General features: G+C 48.4%; 1 protein-coding gene across 1 annotated transcript in view; it reads left to right on the top strand.

Moving 5' to 3' along the window:
- Positions 1–7,983: 7,983 nt before the first annotated feature.
- The window catches only part of CCDC84 (coiled-coil domain containing 84), a 15,404-nt gene continuing 4,069 nt past the window's right edge, over positions 7,984–19,318 (top strand). Inside the window, exons 1-5 of the mRNA XM_023208411.2 lie at positions 7,984–8,167; positions 8,279–8,442; positions 8,860–8,958; positions 18,592–18,658; positions 19,049–19,111. Coding sequence (XP_023064179.1) covers positions 8,048–8,167; positions 8,279–8,442; positions 8,860–8,958; positions 18,592–18,658; positions 19,049–19,111 — 513 coding nt within the window. The 5' untranslated portion in view covers positions 7,984–8,047. The remainder of the gene's footprint in view (positions 8,168–8,278; positions 8,443–8,859; positions 8,959–18,591; positions 18,659–19,048; positions 19,112–19,318) is intronic.

Here is a 19,318-nt window from a genome sequence, read left to right on the forward strand (position 1 = left end):
AGTGGCTCACACCTATAATCCCAGCACTTGGGGAGGCTGAGGTGGGAGGATCACTTGAGTTCAGGAGTTTGAGACCAGCCTGGCCAACATGGTGAAACCCTGTCTCTACTAAAAATGCAAAAATTAGCCAGGTACAGTGGCTCACACTTGTAATCCCAGCACTTTGGAGGCCAAGGTGGGTGGATCATGAGGTCAGGAGTTTGAGACCAGACTGGCCAAGAGGGTGAAACCCTGTCTGTACTAAAAATACAAAAATTAGCTAGGCATGGTGGTGGACGCCTGTAATCCCAGATACACGGGAGACTGAGACAAGATAATTGCTTGAACCCAGGAGGAAGAAGTTGCCCCGAGCCAAGATCGCACTGCTGCACTCCAGCCTAGGTGACAGAGCAAGACTCCGTCTCAAAAACAAAAGGCGGTGGGGCCGGGCGCAGTGGCTCACACCTATAATCCCAGCACTTTAGGAGGCTGAGGTGGGTGGATCACCTGAGGCCGGGAGTTCGAGACCAGCCTGACCAACATGGAGAAACCCCGTATCTACTGGAAAAAAAAAAAAATTAGCTGGGGGTGGTGGCACATGCCTGTAATCCCACCTACTCGGGAGGCTGAGGCAGGAGAATCGCTTGAGCTTGAACCCAGGAGGCGGAGGTTGCGGTGAGCCGAGATGGCACCATTGCACTCCAGCCTGGGCAACGAGAGCAAAACTCCATCTCAAAAAAAAAAAAAAAAAAAAGGGAATCTGTGAGACATCAGGGTGGTTATGTCAATGTCAAGTAGATAGTTATAAGTCTGGAGTTCAGAAGGGAAGTCTGAGGTGAAAATGTAAATCCACTGAGAGTCAGCAGTATGTGGATAGCACTTAATATCATGCTCTTATGTACTGACATAGAAAGATATCCACAAGGCCGGTGACTCACGCCTGTAATGCCAGCACTTTGGGAGGCCAAGGTGGGTGGATCACTTGAGGTCCAGAGTTCGAGACTAGCCTGACCAACATGGAGAAACCCTGTTTGTACTAAAAATACAAAATTAGCCGGGCATGGTGGTGCATGCCTGTAATTCCAGCTACTTGGGAGGCTGAGGCAGGAGAATCACTCAAACCCAGGAGGTGGAGGTTGTGGTGTGCCGAGATGGTGTCACTGCACTCCAGCCTGGGCAACAAGAGTGAAACTCCATCTCAAAAAAAAAAGGAAAGATAACCACAATACATTTTGAGGAATTAAAAAAAAGCAGAACAGTGTGTTCAAAATTACTCCAAATATGGCAGAAATTATGTTCATATATATATATGAAGTCTAAACAGAAACCATCTTGATCAATATAGGTGTCAAACAGCAATGGCCACCTTCGAGGACTGGGTAGGCAACAAAAATGGGGCAATTGTTTGTAGCCTCTGTACAGTTTTTGTTTTTTGCAAGAAATTGCTTTTTACAATTTTTCTTTTTTCTTTCTTTTTTTTTTTTTTTTTTTTTGAGACTGAGTCTTGCTCTATTACCTAGGCTGGAATGCAGTGGCAAGATCTCAGGTCACTTCAACCTCTGCCTTCCGGGCTCAAGTAATCGTCCTGTCTCAGCCTCCCTGGTAGCTGGGACCACAGTCACACACAATCCTGCCTGGTTAATTTTTTGTATTTTTAGTAGAGAAGAGGTTTTGCCATGTTGCCCAAGCTGGTCTCAAACTCCTGAGCTCAAGCAATCTGCCTGCTGGGATCACAGGCGTGAGCCACCGTGTCCGGCCTATAGTTTTTGTTTGTTTGTTTTTGAGACAGAGTGGAGTGCAGTGGCCAGATCTCAGCTCACTGCAAGCTCCGCCTCCCGGGTTTACGCCATTCTCCTGCCTCAGCCTCCCGAGTAGCTGGGACTGCAGGCGCCCGCCACCTCGCCCAGCTAGTTTTTTTGTGCGTGTATTTTTTAGTAGAGACGGGGTTTCACCGTGTTAGCCAGGATGGTCTCGATCTCCTGACCTCATGATCCGCCCGTCTCGGCCTCCCAAAGTGCTGGGATTACAGGCTTGAGCCACCGCGCCCGGCCTGTTTTTTGAGACAGTCTAGCTCGGTCACCCAGGCTTCAGTGCGGTAGCATGATCTCAGCCCACTGCAACCTCCACCTCCTGGTTTCAAGCGATTCTCGTGCCTCAGCCTCCCGAGTAGCTGGGACTACAGGTCAGCACCAACACACCTGGCTAATTTTTGTATTTTCAGTAGAGACCAGGTTTTGCTATGTTAGCCACATGCTGGCCAGGCTGGTCTTAAACTCCTGATCTCAAGTGATCCACCTGCCTCAGCCTTCTAAAGTGCTGGGATTGCAGGCATGAGCCACTGCACCTGGGCTACAATTTTTAATAGAGGGAATTTTTTACAATTTCTTTTTTCTTTTGAGACAAAGTCTCACTCTGTCACTCAGGCTGGAGTGCAGTGGGACAATCTCAGCTCACTGCAACCTCTGTCTCTGGGTTCAAGTGATTCTCTTGCGTCAGCCTCCTGAGTAGCTGGGATTACAGGTGCGCGCCAGCACGCCCGGCTAATTTTTGTATCTTTAGTAGAGACACAATTTCACCATGTTGGTCAGGCTGGTCTCAAACTTCTGACCTCGTGATCCGCCTGCCTCGGCCTCCCAAAGTGCCAGGATTACAGGCATGAGCCCCCATGCCTGGCCCATTTTTTATGATTTTTAAGGAAAACTACCCATGAGCCCATTTGGTAGCTTGATACTACTAATTAGCAGGCTGTTAGCTGCATGCCTCCCGGGCTCCTTCCATGCACTAACTCCCACCACTAAACGGCATCTTAACCTCAGGGTGTCTGGGTTTTGATGGTTTTTACTTAATTTGACAAGCATACATAGAAGACCACCATCTGTTAATTAAGAGTCAGGCATGAATAGAACACAATCCCTGCACTTGAGGAGTTTTTCCTTTTTTTTTTTTTGAGACAGCATCTCGCTCTGTCACCCAGACCGGAGTGCAGTGGCCCTATCTCGGCTCACTGCAAACTCCGCCTCCCGGGTTCATGCCATTCTCCTGCCTTAGCCTCCCGAGTAGCTGGGGCTACAGGCGCCCACCACCAAGCCCAGCTAATTTTTTATATTTTTAGTAGAGACAAGGTTTCACCATGTTAGCCAGGATGGTCTTGATCTGCTGACCTCGTGATCCGCCCGCCTCCGCCTCCCATAGTGCTGGGATTACAGGCATAAGCCAGCGCACCTGGCCGAGGAGCTTTTCAATTATTGGTTTTCAACTGACTGCTAGACAAAAATGACAGGATGAGCAAAGGATCTTGAAGTTGAGGAATTAATTCTTCAGAGACAACTCTGGAAGGCTTCACAAAGGGGTGACATTTCATTCTTTCAATAAACATTGATTTAGAGCTTACCATATGCAAGATAAAGTCATCAGCTTCATGGAAATTACTTCTAGTTCATAATTCAGAGCCTTATATAATAGAAAATTTGTAAGGCAGGATTGGAAAGATATAAATTCCAGGCAGAGGGGCTGAAGATGCTGAAGCTCATAGGAGCAGACTAGAGTATGGAGGATATATGGAGTGTAATAGAGCAGACACTTGGAAACCAGTTAGAAAGATTTTATGTGAACCCAAGCAAGAGAGGAGGAGAATTGAAATGCAGTATGCTCTGAGTTTAAAAAAATATAAGATAGGCTGCGTGCAGTGGCCCATGCCTGTAATCCCAGCACTTTTGAGGCTGAGGCAGGAGGGTCCCTTGAGCACAGGAGTTCAAGACCAGCCTGGGCAATATAGCGCGACCCTGTCTCTATTATATATAGAGAGAGATTTTTTTTTTAAGGGTAGGGGGCTGGGCATGGTGGCTCACGCCTGTAATCCTAGCACTTTGGGAAGCCAAGGTGGGCAGATCACCTGAGGTCAGGAGTTTAAGACTAGCTTGGCCAACACAGTAAAACCCCATCTCTACTAAAAAACAAAAATTAGCCGGGCATGATGGGGGGTGCCTGTAATCCCCGCTACTCGGGAGGCTGAGACAGGAGAATTGCTTGAACCCAGGAGACGGTGGCTGCAGTGAACGGAGATCGCACCACTGCACTCTAGCTTGAACAGCTGAGTGAGGCTCCGTCTCAAAAAAAAAAAAAAAGGAAGACAGCTGGGCGCCATGGTGTACCCTGTGGTCCTAGCTACTCAGGAGGCTGAGGTGGGAGAGTCCCTTGAGCCCAGGAGTTCTACACTGTAAGGCATTATGCAGTTTGGGTGTCCACACTAAATTTAGCATCAATATGGTGAACTCCCAGGACAGGAGACCATCCAGGTTGTCTATGGAGGGGTGAAACAGCCCAGGTCGGAAATGGAGCAGGTCAAAACTACCATGCTGGGCTGGTCTGATGGTAGTGGGTTATTAGAATTTAATAACATTAGTGTCACTAAAGTTGGTATACAACCCCCCACTGCTAAATTTGACTGGTTTAAAAAATTTTTTTAAAAACTCCAAAGCTCCTTTGCTGATCAATAGTAGGTTGGCACCTGTGAACAACCACTGCACTCCAGCCTGGGCAACACAGAAAGACCCTGTTTCAAAAAATAAATGGAGACAGACCCCTTAAACATATTAGAAGTCCAGTGAATAAGACAACTTGTGTGCGGTGGATGTTGGGTGGGGTTGAGTAAAAGGAAAGATGTTGAGTTCCATTTGACACAAGCCAAGTTCCAGGTGCATTGTCTTATGCCTGTAATCCCAGCACTCTGACCAGCCCAGCATGGGAGTTTTACGCCTGTAATCCTGGCACCTTGGGAGGCCAAGGCAGGTGGATCACCTGAGGTCAGGAGTTTGAGACCAGCATTACCAACACAGTGAAACCCTGTCTCTACTAAAAACACAAAACTTAGCCAGGCGTGGTGGCGCACACCTGTAATCCCAGCTACTAGGGAGGCAGAGATAGGAGAATCACTTGAACCCAGGAAGCAGAGGTTGCAGTGAGCCGAGATCTAACCACTGCACTCCAGCCTGGGCGACAGAGTGAAACTCTGTCTCAAAGGAAAAAAAGAAAAAAAAAAAAAAAAGCCCGGAAGTTTGGGGTGAGTTATTCTTTTTTTTTTTTGAGATGGAATCTCGCTCTGTTGCCCAGGCTGGCAGGCTGGAGTGCAGTGGCACAATCTCGGGATGGTCTCGATCACCTGACCTTATGATCCACCTGCCTCGGCCTCCCAAAGTGCTGGGATTACAGGCGTGAGCCAGGGCACCCGGCTTTTTTTTTTTTTTTTTTTTTTTTGGAGACAAGGTCTCATTTTGTTATCCAGGCTAGAGTGTGGTGGCACAAACACAGCTCATTGCTGCAGCCTCAACCTCCCAGGCTCAAGCAATCCTCCTGCCTCAGTCCCCCAAGTAGCTGGGACTATAGGTACATGCCACCAGGCCCAGCTAATTTTTGTTTTGTGTTTGTTTTTGTTTGAGATAAGAGTCTTGCTCTGTTGCCCAGGCTGGAATGCAGTGGCGCAACAGGCTCACTGCAGTCTCTGCCTCCCAGGTTCCAGCGATTCTCCTGTCCTAGCCTCCGGAGTAGTTGAGATTATAGGCACCCTCCACCATACCTGGCTAATTTTTGTATTTTTAGTAGAGACGGGGTTGCACCATGTTGGCCAGGCTGGTCTCGAAATCCTGACCTCAGGTGATCCGCCCACCCTTCCTCCCAAAGTGCTGGGATTACAGGCGTGAACCACCATGCCTGGCCTGTTTGTTTTTTTGAGACAGAATCTGGCTCTGTAGACCAGGCTGGAGTGCAGTGGCACTATCTCGGCTTACTGCAACCCCCGCCTCCTGGGTTCAAGCAGCTCCCCTGCCTCAGCCTCTCGAGTAGCTGGGACTACAGACACGTGCCACCACACCAGACTAATTTTTGTATTTTTAGTAGAGATGGGGTTTTGCCATGTTGGCCAGCCTGGTCTCAAACTCCTGACCTGAGGTGATCTGCCCACTTAGTCTCCCAAAGTGCTAGGATTACAGGAGTGAGCCACTGTGCCCAGCAGTATTTTTTTTGTAGAGACAGGGTTTCGCCATGTTGGCCAGGCTGCTCCCAAATGCCTGGGCACAAGCCATCTGCCCACCTCAGTTTCCTAAACTGCTGGGATTACAGGCATGAGCCAGCACACGCAGCCTCCAGGCTTTAACTTGGTGGTGTCATTCACCGGGAGGATGAAAATAGGGGATGTCCTGAAGAGGAAGATGTTGAGTTCCATTTGACACAAGCCGAATTCTGATGCCAGCTGACTACTTGGTGGTGGAGAACTTCAGTGAAGCAGTTTCACAAGCAAAACCGTTGAAGGCTTAGACGTTACCAGAAGTTGAAGCAGATAGTAGTGTAGACTACTCTGACCAGCTTGGAACACATGAGGGAAGGATGCCTGGGTTGATCCAAAATTGGGGTTTGACAGAACGAGAGGTCTTGGAAGGTCAAGTGAAGTGAGAAGTTGCCCTGAGAGTGTAGCTGAACATTCCTGAGATCCAACGAGGAAAGTGAACCAAGAGGATCTAAGACCTAGACCAGTGCTTCTCAAATTTGATCGCGCATCACTATCCCCTGAAGAGCTCATAAAACCACAGCTGGCTGGGCCTCCTCACTGCAACCTCTACCTCCTGGGTTCAAGCGAGTCTCCTGCCTCAGTCTCCCAAGTAGCTGGGATTATGGGCACACACCACCACATCTGGCTAATTTTTCTATTTTTAGTAGAGCCAGGGTTTCACCATGTTGGCCAGGCTGGTCCTCAACTCCTGACCTCAGGTGATTCGCCCTCCTCTGCTTCCCAAAGTGTTGAGATTACAGGCATAAGCCACCGCGACCGGCCCTCACCCCAAGTTTCCGATTCAGTAGTTCTGGGTTGGCGCCCAAGAATGTGAATTACTGACAAGTTCCCTGATGCTGATGCTATAAGCCCGGGGGGAGCAGGGAAGCACACTTTGAAAACTCCTGGTGGAGAGCAAAGCATCGGCAGCAGGCAGACGTTGAATCATTTCCAGGGTGAATGGATGAAAAGAGGTGTCTTCAGGAAGAGAGGTTTCCCTGCAGTCAAAGACTAGGCTGACGGTAAGGCCACAGGGGATAACTTAAGGTTAGGTAGGCAGAGCCGAATTTCAGAGTCTGGATTCAGAAACGGAGCAATTTGAGGGGGACAAGGCCGAGGACTGACCCTGCCAGGGGAATGATGGGAGATCAAGGAATTGGGAGTTACAAGGCTATTCAAAATGAATTATTTCTGGCAGAGGCTAGAGTCTAGACGACAGTTCCAACAGGAAGTGAAGATCTGAAGGGGGAAGTAGTTACGCAGGGCCCGAATTCTGCAGCGCTGACCCTGTGCTGGCCCTACAGACAGTAGTGCATCCAGGTTAGTGCACCAGAACTAGCAGCAAAATCTACGGGAAGTGTGCGATCCCTCAGCAACGACGCTGCACACTGCGTAGCTTCCCTTACAGCTTTATAGGAGCCACGGCGAGCACACCCTGTGGGGGCGACTACGATTTTTAGTTCGTGGTCCCCTCCAGCAGGCATTCCCCTCCATCCGCCGCACTGATGAGTGCCGGGGCTCAGGTGCTGACCGTGCTACTTAACACCTGTGCAACCCTCCTCAAAGCTCCTTACCTCCTCATGCCTCAGGTTTCCCGCTTAAAAATGCGCTAACAGTAGTAAACCACACAACCTCAGCGAGATGACACAGTGAGGTGGTTAACGTAAAGCTCTGGACACACAGTGCGCACCTATACATCAGTTATTAAGTGTCCTGTTGGCTACTACAGGTCCTGGCCAGTGCTGAGTTGCGTGTGGCCTGTGAGCCTCACGCTGCGGAGCGCGCGCGTCCCCGCACATCTGCAGGATGGCGCCGACTTCCCCCTTAACCTGCCAGACTCTGGAATGTTGGTGCCTGGGCGGGACCAGAGGCCCGGGAGGAGTCTGCGCAGCCGCAGAAGGGCTTGCAATGGCGCCTGCTGGGCGCTGGGGGCCGCTGGGTTAGCCCCGCCCCGAAGGGTCAGGGGTCAGGGGCCGCCGGATGGCGTAGGATCAGCTGCTGGTGGTGGTGATACCGGGTCCCCCGCCTATGGCGCCGGCGCAGCGCTGCCCTCTGTGCCGCCAGACCTTCTTCTGTGGTCGCGGGCACGTCTACAGCCGCAAGCACCAGCGGCAGCTGAAGGAGGCTTTGGAGAGGCTCCTGCCCCAGGTGCGGAGGCAAGGCTAGAGATGGGATGGGAGTGCGGGGCAGGATGGTGAAGGCCAGAGCGGGTTGATTTGGGTGCCCCCCTCGGGGTTCTACTTCGTCTCTCTGCCGCAGGTGGAGGCGGCCCGCAAGGCCATCCGCGCCGCTCAGGTGGAGCGCTATGTGCCGGAACACGAACGATGCTGCTGGTGCCTGTGCTGCGGCTGTGAGGTGCGGGAACACCTGAGCCATGGAAACCTGACGGTGCTGTACGGGGGGCTGCTGGAGCATCTGGCCAGGTGAGAGCCGAACTGGGAGCCTCCTCCAGCACAGACGCATACATACACGGGAGGAGGGTTTGGAGTAGGTGACAAAAAGAACGCTTTTGTGATTTGATCAAGATGGATGGATTGGGTCACTTCACAGGTGTTGCCAGCCTTTTTAGGGTAGGAGTCCTATGCTGCCACGGTCCCAAGTGGTGCTGGTGGTCTGGCTGCGAAAGCCAGCTTGGTTACCGCCCCTAATCTCCCCTCACATTCTCACAATTTTATGGGAAGAAGAGACACGAGATCTTGAAGAGATGGTAACAGTGTTCCTCTCTCAGCCCTGCCCCAGGCAGAAACCCAGACGTCAGTTTGCATTACAAACCTAATGCTTAATATCTGAGTAATATTTTATAATCTATAGCTGAGATTACTTATTCTCTCCATTTTCAGCCCTGAGCACAAGAAAGCAACCAACAAATTCTGGTGGGAGAACAAAGCTGAGGTCCAAATGAAAGAGAAGTTTCTGGTCACTCCACAGGATTATGTACGGTGAGTCACTGGTACTGAACATGAAGTAGCAGAGTGAATTCTCTGGATCTTTGTCAGGTATGGAAGCTTACTCTATTAAGTGGAAAGTTCAGGAGGGACTTCCGAAGTATCTACTGTCTTCTTAGCACTTCTTATTCTAGGTACTATGTTGGACACAAAAATGTGACAGTTCTTGAGGTTTGGTTGGGGGATGGGATTTAGCAAATAGAGAACAATACTAAAAGTTGGCTATTGTCAGGCCGGGCGCGGTGGCTCAAGCCTGTAATCCCAGCACTTTGGGAGGCCGAGACGGGCGGATCACGAGGGGAGATCGAGACCATCCTGGCTAACCCGGTGAAACCCCGTCTCTACTAAAAAATACAAAAAACTAGCCGGGCGAGGGGCGGGCGCCTGTAGTCCCAGCTACACGGGAGGCTGAGGCAGGAGAATGGTGTGAACCCGGGAGGCGGAGCTTGCAGTGAGCTGAGATCTGGCCACTGCACTCCAGCCTGGGTGACACAGCGAGACTCGGTCTCAAAAAAATAAATAAATAAATAAAAGTTGGCTGTTGTCAACTACTTAAATTTGAGGCACAGAGAATACTAACGTTAGAAGAGGCTGTTTATAGTTTGTAAGAAACTGTTCAGCCAGTACCTAAATAGTTTTGAACTCTATTTTTTTTTTTTTTTGAGACAGAGTTTTGCTCTTTTTGCCTAGGCTGGAGTGCAATGGCACAATCTCAGCTCATTGCAACCTCCACCTCCTGGGTTCAAATGATTCTCCTGCCTCAGCGTCCCAAGTAGCTGGGATTACAGGCGCACACCACCACACTTGGCTAATTTTTGTATTTGTGGTAGAGATGGGGTTTCACCATGTTGGCCAGGTTGGTCACTAACTCCTGACTTGTGATCCACCCGCTTTGGCCTCCCAAAGTGCTGGGATTACAGGTGTGAGCCATCGTGCCTGGTCTCAGTGATTTTCTTAATGGTATCTGGGAATTCATCTGCTGCCTCTTGGATGGCAGAAGCTGCCCCTTCTGCTATTTTGACATATTTTAAGCCAAACTTCTTTCTAAAAGTATCAAACCGTCCTTTGTTGGCATTAAATTCTCCAGCTTTAGATCCTTCACTTTCCTTTTGCTTTGTCATGTAATGATTTTGCTGTTTCTTGAATCCTATTAGAAGCTGTAGGTAGGCCTTTCTAACAACCCTGTACCCACATAAAACCTGTGCTTTCAATATGAAGATAAAAAGGTATTGTGCAAAGCATGCAAGGTGCAGTGATAGCTTCATGAATTTCCTCTTATTTTTTTTACAGTGTTCCTTAGGCTGGATTTAGTTATTTTTTTCTTTGCCTTTAAACAAAAAAAAATTATTTTTGGCCGGGCATGGTGGCTCATGGGAAGTCAGGAGTTTGAGACCAACCTGGCCAACATGGCAAAACCCCGTCTCTACTAAAAATACAAAAATTAGCTGGGTGTGGTGGTGGGTGCCTATAATCCCAGCTACTCAGGAGTCTGAGACAGGAGAATCGCTTGAACCTGGCGAGGCAGAGGTTGCAGTGAGCCAAGATCGCACCACTTCACTCCAGCCTGGGCAAAAGATAGAAATTGTCTCAAAAGGAAAAAAAAAAATTCTTTTTTAAATTGAGACGGGGTTTTGCTATGTTGCCCAGGCTGGTCTTGAACTCCTGGGCTCAAGCAATCCACCTGCCTCAGCCTTCCAAAGTGAGCCACCATGCTCACCCCTCACCCTTTTTTTTCCACATGGGTTTTGTCAATGTGCATGGATTCATTTATCTTGAAATGCTGGGCAACTGCAGCTGTAGATCTTAATCTACAGTACTTATCAAACAATTCAGCTTTTTCTTGTCATGTCATGACTTTTCTCTGCTTCTTGGAAGCGCTTCAGGCATCACTAGTGGCACCTCCTATAGGTCCCACGTTACTATTCAAGGTTAATGGTATGACATTACTGAAAAATATGCAGGAACCACGAGTGATCACTTTCACTGTAATATGCAATTTACTGGTGAGACAACCGCTTGCAAGATGACCAGCATTACTGTGTTTTAAGCAGATACTCACAACACTGCAATAGGTGGCTACAAAATTGTGACAGTTGTACAGTTTGGAGTGTAATTTTATGCAGTTATGTAATATTGCATCTTTACATTTATTTTCATTTCTCTTGACTGTGAATATCACTATGTACAGTCTGTTTCTGTGTGTAAGTTTTGATAGATTTTAACTTTTTTTTTTTTTTTTTGGAGAGGGAGTTTTGCTCTGTCACCCAGGGTGGAGTGCAGTGGTGCCATCTCGGCTCACTGCAACCTCTGCCTCCCGGGTTCAAGCGATTCTCCTGTTTCAGCCTGGATTTGTGTATTTTATGGTAGTAAATCATAAAAGACTAGTATCTGCATATATTTTATGCATTCATGACATACCTTTTTCTTAATGTTTCTCGTATTTCTAGGCTATGTGGTTCATCTGTAAGTTTTTTCAAATTGTTGCAAATCTCCAAAAAATATTTCAAGTGAACTTGTGCAGTTCGAACTGTGCTGTGCAAAAGTCAACTGTATTTGCTTATTTTCTCAAAAGGGAATGCCTGAAGGATAATCAAGAAACTAATGAAACTGCCAGATGTGGTGGTACACACATGTAGTCCTAGCTACTCAGGAGGCTGAGGTAAGAGGATAGCTTGAGCTCAGGAGTTTGAGGCCAGCCTGGGCAAGGTATCAAGACCCCATCTCTAACTGATCACATGGCCGGGCACTGTGGCTCACACCTGTAATCCCAGCACTTTGGGAGGCCGAGGCAGGAGGATCACTTGAGGTCAGGAGTTTGAGTTCGAGACCAGCCTGGTCAATATGGTGAAACCCTGTCTCTACTAAAAATACAAAAAATAGCTGGGTGTGGTGGTTTGTGCCTGTAATCACAGCTACTTGGGAGGCTGAGACAGGAGAATCACTTGAGTCTGGGAGGCAAGAGATTGCACTGAGCTGACATCGTGCCATCCATTGCACTCCAGCCCGGGCAACAAGAGCAAAACTCTGCCTCAAAAAAAAAAAAGGAAAAGAAACGGATCACGTATCAGTTAGTGTAACTAGTTGGTGTGATCCAGTTTGTGGGTCAGTAAAAATGTTTAGAGGTGACAGGAATAGAAAAAAAATGTTTTTTTTTTTTGGACAGAGTCTCACTGTCACCCAGGCTGGAGCGCAGTGGCATAATCTCAGCTCACTGCAACCTCCACCTCCCAGGTTCAAGCGATTCTCCCATCTCAGCTTGCCGAGTAGCTGGGATTACAGGCTCGTGCCACTACGCCCGGCTAATTTTTGTATTTTAGTAGAGATGGGGTCTCAAAATGTTGGTCAGGCTGATCTTGAACTCTTGACCTCAAGTGATCCACCTGACTCGGCTTCCTAAAGTGCTAGGATTACAGGCGTGAGCCACCACACCCGGCCTAGAAAAAAGATTTCTATGTATACTTTTAAAAATAAGTTGTTTTTTTTTTTCTTTTTTCTGATGGTACATTTGGGAATTATACTGTAACAGGCATAAGAAGTAAGATTTCTCTCATAGGAAAATTTTCATTCAGAATCCAAAAGAAATATTTCGGGTTTTTTTTGAGATGGAGTCTCGCTCTGTTGTCCAGGCTGGAGGGCAGCTGTGTGATCTCGGCTCACTGCAGCCTCCGCCTCCCGGGTTCAAGCAATTCTCCTGACTCAGCCTCCTGGGTAGCCGGGATTACAGGCATGAGCCACCAGGCCTTGCTAATTTATTATTATTTTTTTTACTGGTGAAAAGATATACATATATTTAGAATTAGCCAACTGGATTCAGTTGAGATGATCCCTATTTTGTTGGCAATATCCAAAGCATTGTAATCAGGAGCCAGTCAAACATATGCCTTCTTCTCTCCATGAGGCCGAATCAGGGTGTTGACCTTGGCCACATCAGTGTCACAGAGCTTCTTCTAGTGCTTTCTGGCTTTAACATTCACCATGGGCCGGGCGCGGTGGCTCAAGCCTGTAATCCCAGCACTTTGGGAGGCCGAGACGGGTGGATCACGAGGTCAGGAGTTCGAGACCATCCTGGCTAATACGGTGAAACCCCGTCTCTACTAAAAATACAAAAAACTAGCCGGGCGAGGTGGCGGGCGCCTGTAGTCCCAGCTACTCAGGAGGCTGAGGCAGGAGAATGGCGTAAACCCGGGAGGCGGAGCTTGCAGTGAGCTGAGATCCGGCCACTGCACTCCCACCTGGGCGACAGAGCGAGACTCCATCTCAAAAAAAAAAAAAAAAAACATTCACCATGAACACAAGTGTGTTGTCTTCTGTCTTCTTCATGGGACACTCAGTGGTTAGAGGAAACGTGATGAATAGCATAGTGGTCAAGCTTGTTTCTCCTGGGGGTGCTCTTCCGAGGATGTTTGCACTGCCTCCGGAGTCGCAGTGTCTTGGGCCACTGGAAGGTTGGTGATGTGCAGATCTTTTTTTTGTGGCTGTGAACACCTTTCAACACTGCCTTCTTGGCCTTCAGACCCTTTGCTTTGGCTTTGGCTTTAGGAGGGGCAGGAGCTTCCTTCTTAGCTTTTGGCTCCATCTTGTGAAAAGGGGCTAATTTTTGTATTTTTTTGTAGAGACAGGGTCTCACCATGTTGGCCAAGCTGGTCTCAAACTCTGACCTCAAATGATCCACCCGACTTGGCTTCCCAAAGTGCTAGATTACAGGTGTGAGCCGCTGCACCTGGCCAATAATTAGAAATATTTCCTTTTTTTTTTTGGAGACAGAGTCTTGTTCTGTTGCCCAGGCTGGAATGGCATGATCTTGGCTCACTGCAGCCTCCACCTCCTGGGTTCAAGCGATTCTCTTGCCTCAGTCTCCCGAGTAGCTGGAACTACAGGCCCACACCACCACTCCCAGCTAATTCTTGTAATTTTAGTAGAGATGGGTTTTTTTTTTTTTTTTTTTGAGACGGAGTCTCGCTCTGTGGCCCAGGCTGGAGTGCAGTGGCCGGATCTCAGCTCACTGCAAGCTCCGCCTCGGGTTTACGCCATTCTCCTGCCTCAGCCTCCCGAGTAGCTGGGACTACAGGCACCCGCCACCTCGCCCGGCTAGTTTTTTGTATTTTTTTAGTAGAGACGGGGTTTCACCATGTTAGCCAGGATGGTCTCGATCTCCTGACCTCGTGATCCGCCCGCCTCGGCCTCCCAAAGTGCTGGGATTACAAGCTTGAGCCACCGCGCCCGGCCTAGTTTTTTGTATTTTTTAGTAGAGATGGGGTTTCACCGTGTTAGCCAGGATGGTCTTGATCTCCTGACCTCGTGATCCGCCCGTCTCGGCCTCCCAAAGTGCTGGGATTACAGGCTTGAGCCACCGTGCCCGGCCGAGATGGGGTTTTACCATATTGCTCAGGCTGGTCTCGAACTCCCGACCTCAGGTGATCCGCCCGCCTCGGCCTCCCAAAGTGCTGGGATTATAGGCGTGAGCCACCGACCCTGGCCCAGGTTAGAAATATTTCTAATCAGGTATTTCCATGGTTATAAATATTTGGTTGCTTGATTCATATGCATAAAAAGAAACAGTTGTCATAAATGTAAAAAGCAGTACTTAGCAAGTATTTCTAAGTGATTGGAATAGTTTTCCTTTAATATTACAATACTGCCTATTGGTTTGGAAATTAGATCACGCTGTATGTTTCGATTTTACTCAAAGGCATCATGAGTACTCTGCTCATTCTTTCATTCTTTATAGTGTTCTAGTTGAGTTAGGAACTATTTTATCATAAATCATTTTAGCACTATAATAAGGATAGATTACATACCATAATGATTTTGACTTTTTTTTTTTTTGAGACAGAGTCTCGCTCTGTTGCCCAAGCTGGAGTGCAGTGGCACGATCTCAGCTTACTGCAACCTCCGCCTCCTAGGTTCAAGCAATTCTTCTGCCTCAGCCTCCTGAGTAGCTGGGACTATAGGCATGCACCACCATGCCTGGCTAATTTGTATTTTTAGTAGAGACGGGGTTTTACCATATTGGCCAGGCTGGTCTTGAACTCTCGACCTCATGATCCACCCACCTTGTCCTCCCAAAGTGCTGGGATTACAGGCATGAGCCACTGGGCCCGGCCTGATCTTCAGATTTTTAATAAAAAGGGTATGTGGATTAGCAGGGTATATAGTCCTACCTGCTTTGAAGGCTAGCCTATAGTCATACTTACTCTGGAGGCCAAGGCAGGAGGATCACCTGAGCCCAGGAGGTTGAAGCTGCAGTGAGCTATGATCCCACCACTACACTCCAGTCTAGGCAACACAGCAAGAATGTCTCTTAAAAAAAAAAAAGCAATTCAGTTGCAGTGGCTCATGACTATAATTCCAGCACTTTTGGAGGCTGAGACAGAGGATCATTTGAGCCCAGGAGTTTAAGACCAGCCTGGACAACATAGCAAAACCCCATCTCTAAAAAAAAATTGTATTAGCCAAGCATGGTGATATTTGCCTGTAGTGTTAGCTACTGGGGAGGCTAAGGCAGGAGGATTGCTTAAGGTCACGAGGCAGCAGTGAGCTGTGATCGTGCCACTGCACTCTAGCTTGGGCAACAGAGCAAAAGACCCTGTCTCAAAAAGAGAAAAAAAAAACAGTACCTGGAGAGTTTGAACAGGGCGAAAAGAAGAAAACATGGAGGAGTCTGCTAAAGCACAAAACTTCTCTCTGGTCCTGGTCCTCAAATAAATAAAAGTTTTTGGCCAGGCGCGGTGGCTCACGCCTGTAATCCCAGCACTTTGGGAAGCCAAGACAGGAGGATCATGAGGTCAGGAGATTGAGACCATCCTGGCTAACACGGTGAAACCCTCTCTCTAAAAAATTAGCCAGGTGTGGCGGCGGGCGCCTGTAGTGCCAGCTACTCAGGAGGCTGAGGCAGGAGAAACGCTTGAACCCAGGAGGCAGAGGTTGCAGTGAGCCAAGATGGCGCCACTGCACTCCAGCCTGGCGACAGAGTGAGACCCAGTCTCAAAAAAAAAAATTTTTTTTACAATTCCACATTGTCATTTTATTTTCCTCTGGTCTCAAACTCCTGGTCTCAGGCAGTCCTCCCACCTCAGCCTCCCAAAGTGCTGGGACTACAGATATGCCACTGCGCCCAGCCAGCAGCCTAGAAATTTCTGGACTTCAACCACAGTGTAATTTTTTTAAAAAAATCAGTTTCTTCTATTTCCTTGAACTCAGTTTCCAGGAACTTCTGGTTTGGAAATTAGATACCTGCCTTCCAGGTTAGTCTATAGAAAGTCCAATTGTGTTCCACTGTGTCTTCATTGTCCTGCTCACTCATGTGATGCACTCAGGTGTTGTAGATTACGAGACCCATAGAGAAACTTCCTGGTGATAATCGCACAAAGTAAAGGAAAGAAACCCGGCAGTCTGTACTGTCCATTATCATTATGTGCTTAGTCCATTTGGTTAAATAATTTGCGATGCTTTTTTTTTTTTTTTTTTGAGATGGGGTCTTGCTGTGTCACCCAGGCTGGAGTGCAGCGGTACAATCATGGCTCACTGCAGCCTCAAACTTCTGGGCTCAAGCAATCCTCCTGCCTCAGCCTTCAGAGTAGGCAGGATTTTTTATTTTTTTTGAGATGGAGTCTCGCTCTTTCACCAGGCTGGAGTGCAGTGACATGATCTCAGCTCACTGCAACCTCTGCCTCCCAGGTTCAAGCGATTCTCCCGAGTAGCTGGGACTACAGGCGCAGGCCACCACGCCAAACTAATTTATGTTTTTTTTTTTTTTGAGATGGAGTCTCGTTGTCACCAGGCTGGAGTACAGTGGTGCAATCTTGGCTCACTGCAAGATCCACCTCCCGAGTTCACGCCATTCTCCTGCCTCAGCCTCCCAAGTAGCTGGGACTACAGGCGCCTGCCACCATGCCCAGCTAATTTTTTGTATTTTTAGTAGAGACGGGGTTTCACTGTGTTAGCCAAGATGGTCTCGATCTCCTGACCTTGTGATCCGCCTGCCTCGGCCTCCCAAAGTGGGAATTACAGGTGTGAGCCACCGCGCCTAGCGTAATTTTTGTATTTTTAGTAGAGATGGGGTTTCACCATGTTGGCCAGGATGGTCTCGATCTCTTGACCTCGTAATCTGCCCACCTCAGCCACCCAAAGTGCTGGGATTACAGGCGTGAGCCACTGTGCCCGGCTAAGTCCACATATTTCTAATGTGACTGGGTCAGTCATCAACCTCTGTGATAAAGTTTAGCTGTGTCCCCACCCAAATTTTTTTGAACTGTAGCTCCTGTAATTCCCACGCTGTGGGAGGGACCCAGTGGGAGATAACTGAATCATGGGGGCATTTTCCCCCATACTGTTCTCATGGTAGTAAGTCACATGATCTGACGATTTTATAAGGGGTTTCCCCTTTTGCTTGGTTTTCATTCTGTCTTGCCTGTCACCATCTAAGACTGCCTTTCACCTTCTGCTGTGATTGTGAGGCCTCCCCAGCCACATGGAACTGTAAGCCCATTAAACCTCTTTCTCTTTGTAAATTACCCAGTCTCAGATATGTCTTTATCAATCAGCAGTGTGAAAACAGACCAATACACCCTGTCAGCATCATCTCTCTGCTCCAGCGCTGCATCTTCAGGAGCCCAGGTTCCAGATAAATGAACCGTAGTGGCAGCCAGTGGCCAGGAGATAGCAGCAGCCTAAACAGTTTTCGCTTCTTTTTTTTTTTTTGAGACGGAGTCTCACTCCGTCACCCAGGCTGGAGTGCAATGACCTGATCTTGGCACACTGCAACCTCCGCCTCCCACGGTCAAGTGATTCTCCTGCCTCAGACTCCTGAGTAGCTGGGATTATAGGTGCGCACCACCACACCCGGCTAGTTTTTGTACTTTTAGTAGAGATGGGGTTTCAGCATATTGGTCAAGCTGTTCTCAAACTCCTGACCTCGTGATCTGCCCACCTCGGCCTCCCAAACTGCTGGGATTACAGGTGTGAGCCACCGCGCCCGACCCTTTTTTTTTTTTTTTTTTTTTTGAGATGGAGCCTTGCTCTGTTGTCCAAGCTGGAGTGCCATGACACAGTGACAGCTCACTGCAGCCTCAACCTCCCAGGCTCAAGCAATGCTCCCACCCCAGCCTCCCAAGTGGGTGGGGCGACAAGCGTGCACCATCACACCTGGCTATTTCTGTATTTTTTGTATAGACAGGGTCACTATGTTACCTGAGCTGGTCTCAGACTCCTGGGCTCAAGCAATCCTTCCACTTTGGCCTGTATGCCTACACTCAAGTGTAAAGACATATAAACCATGTCTATACTAACCAGCCAAATATTTGAACTAAAAAGAATAATTTTCTTGATGTGGTAATGGTATCATGGTTGTACAGAATGTTCCTCTTCTTGGGAGATACGTGCTGAAAATCTGGTTTGACATCTAAACCTATTTTTGTTTTGGCAAAGAGGACAATATGTCTGTGCAAAAGCAATGGAGCCAGCGTGGCAAAATGTTTACAATGACTCTGGGTGAGAGGTACATAGGTGCTTATTATACTGTTTTGTTTCTGAATTTGAAATTTCTCAAAATTAAAAAAAAAAATCTGAGGAGCTTTTCATAACTGGTGGGGAATGGGTTCTGGGCGGTTTTGCCCCTTTTCTTTTTAGATTTAAGAAATCCATGGTGAAAGGTTTGGATTCCTATGAAGAAAAGGAGGATGAGGTGATCAAGGAGGTAAGTTAAAGCAGCAGTCCCTCACCCTTTTCGCACCAGGGGCTGGTTTCGTGGAAGATGATTTTTCCAGATGGACCCAAGCAGGGGATGGTTTCAGAATGAGACTGCTCCACTTCAGATCATCAGGCATTAGATTCTCATAAGGAACGCGCAACCTAGATACCTTGCATGCCCAGTTCACAATAGTGTTTGCACTCCTATGAGAATCTAATGCTACCGCTGATCTGACGGGAGCTCAGGCAGCAGTGCTGTTGCAGCCTGCTTCCTGACAGGCCACAGACCAGTACTGGTCCACGCCTAGGGGTGGAGGGCCCCTGAGTTAAAGGAAAGGCCTCTGAAGAAACTGGCCCCCATGATCCTGTACCTGTCTAAGCAGCCTCTCTCCCACAGATGGCAGCTCAGATCCGCGAGGTGGAGCAGAGCCGGCAGGAGGTGGTTCGGTCTGTCTTAGAGGTTGGTTTCCCTCGGAGGATCCAGACAAGTATCCAAATCCACTGATCCCTGGCATTCCCAAGTCCAGCATTTCATGAACCAGTGCTTTTTTTTTTTTTTTTTTTTTTTTTTAGGCAAACCAACCCCTAAGACCCCCCGCACCACCGCCGGCCGGCTATGCCCCCCCTCTGGGACCTGCGCCCCCCCGGGTCAGGTTCTGGCCCTTTT

This window comes from Piliocolobus tephrosceles, chromosome 13, assembly GCF_002776525.5.
Source record: "Piliocolobus tephrosceles isolate RC106 chromosome 13, ASM277652v3, whole genome shotgun sequence".
NCBI lineage: Eukaryota > Metazoa > Chordata > Mammalia > Primates > Cercopithecidae > Piliocolobus > Piliocolobus tephrosceles.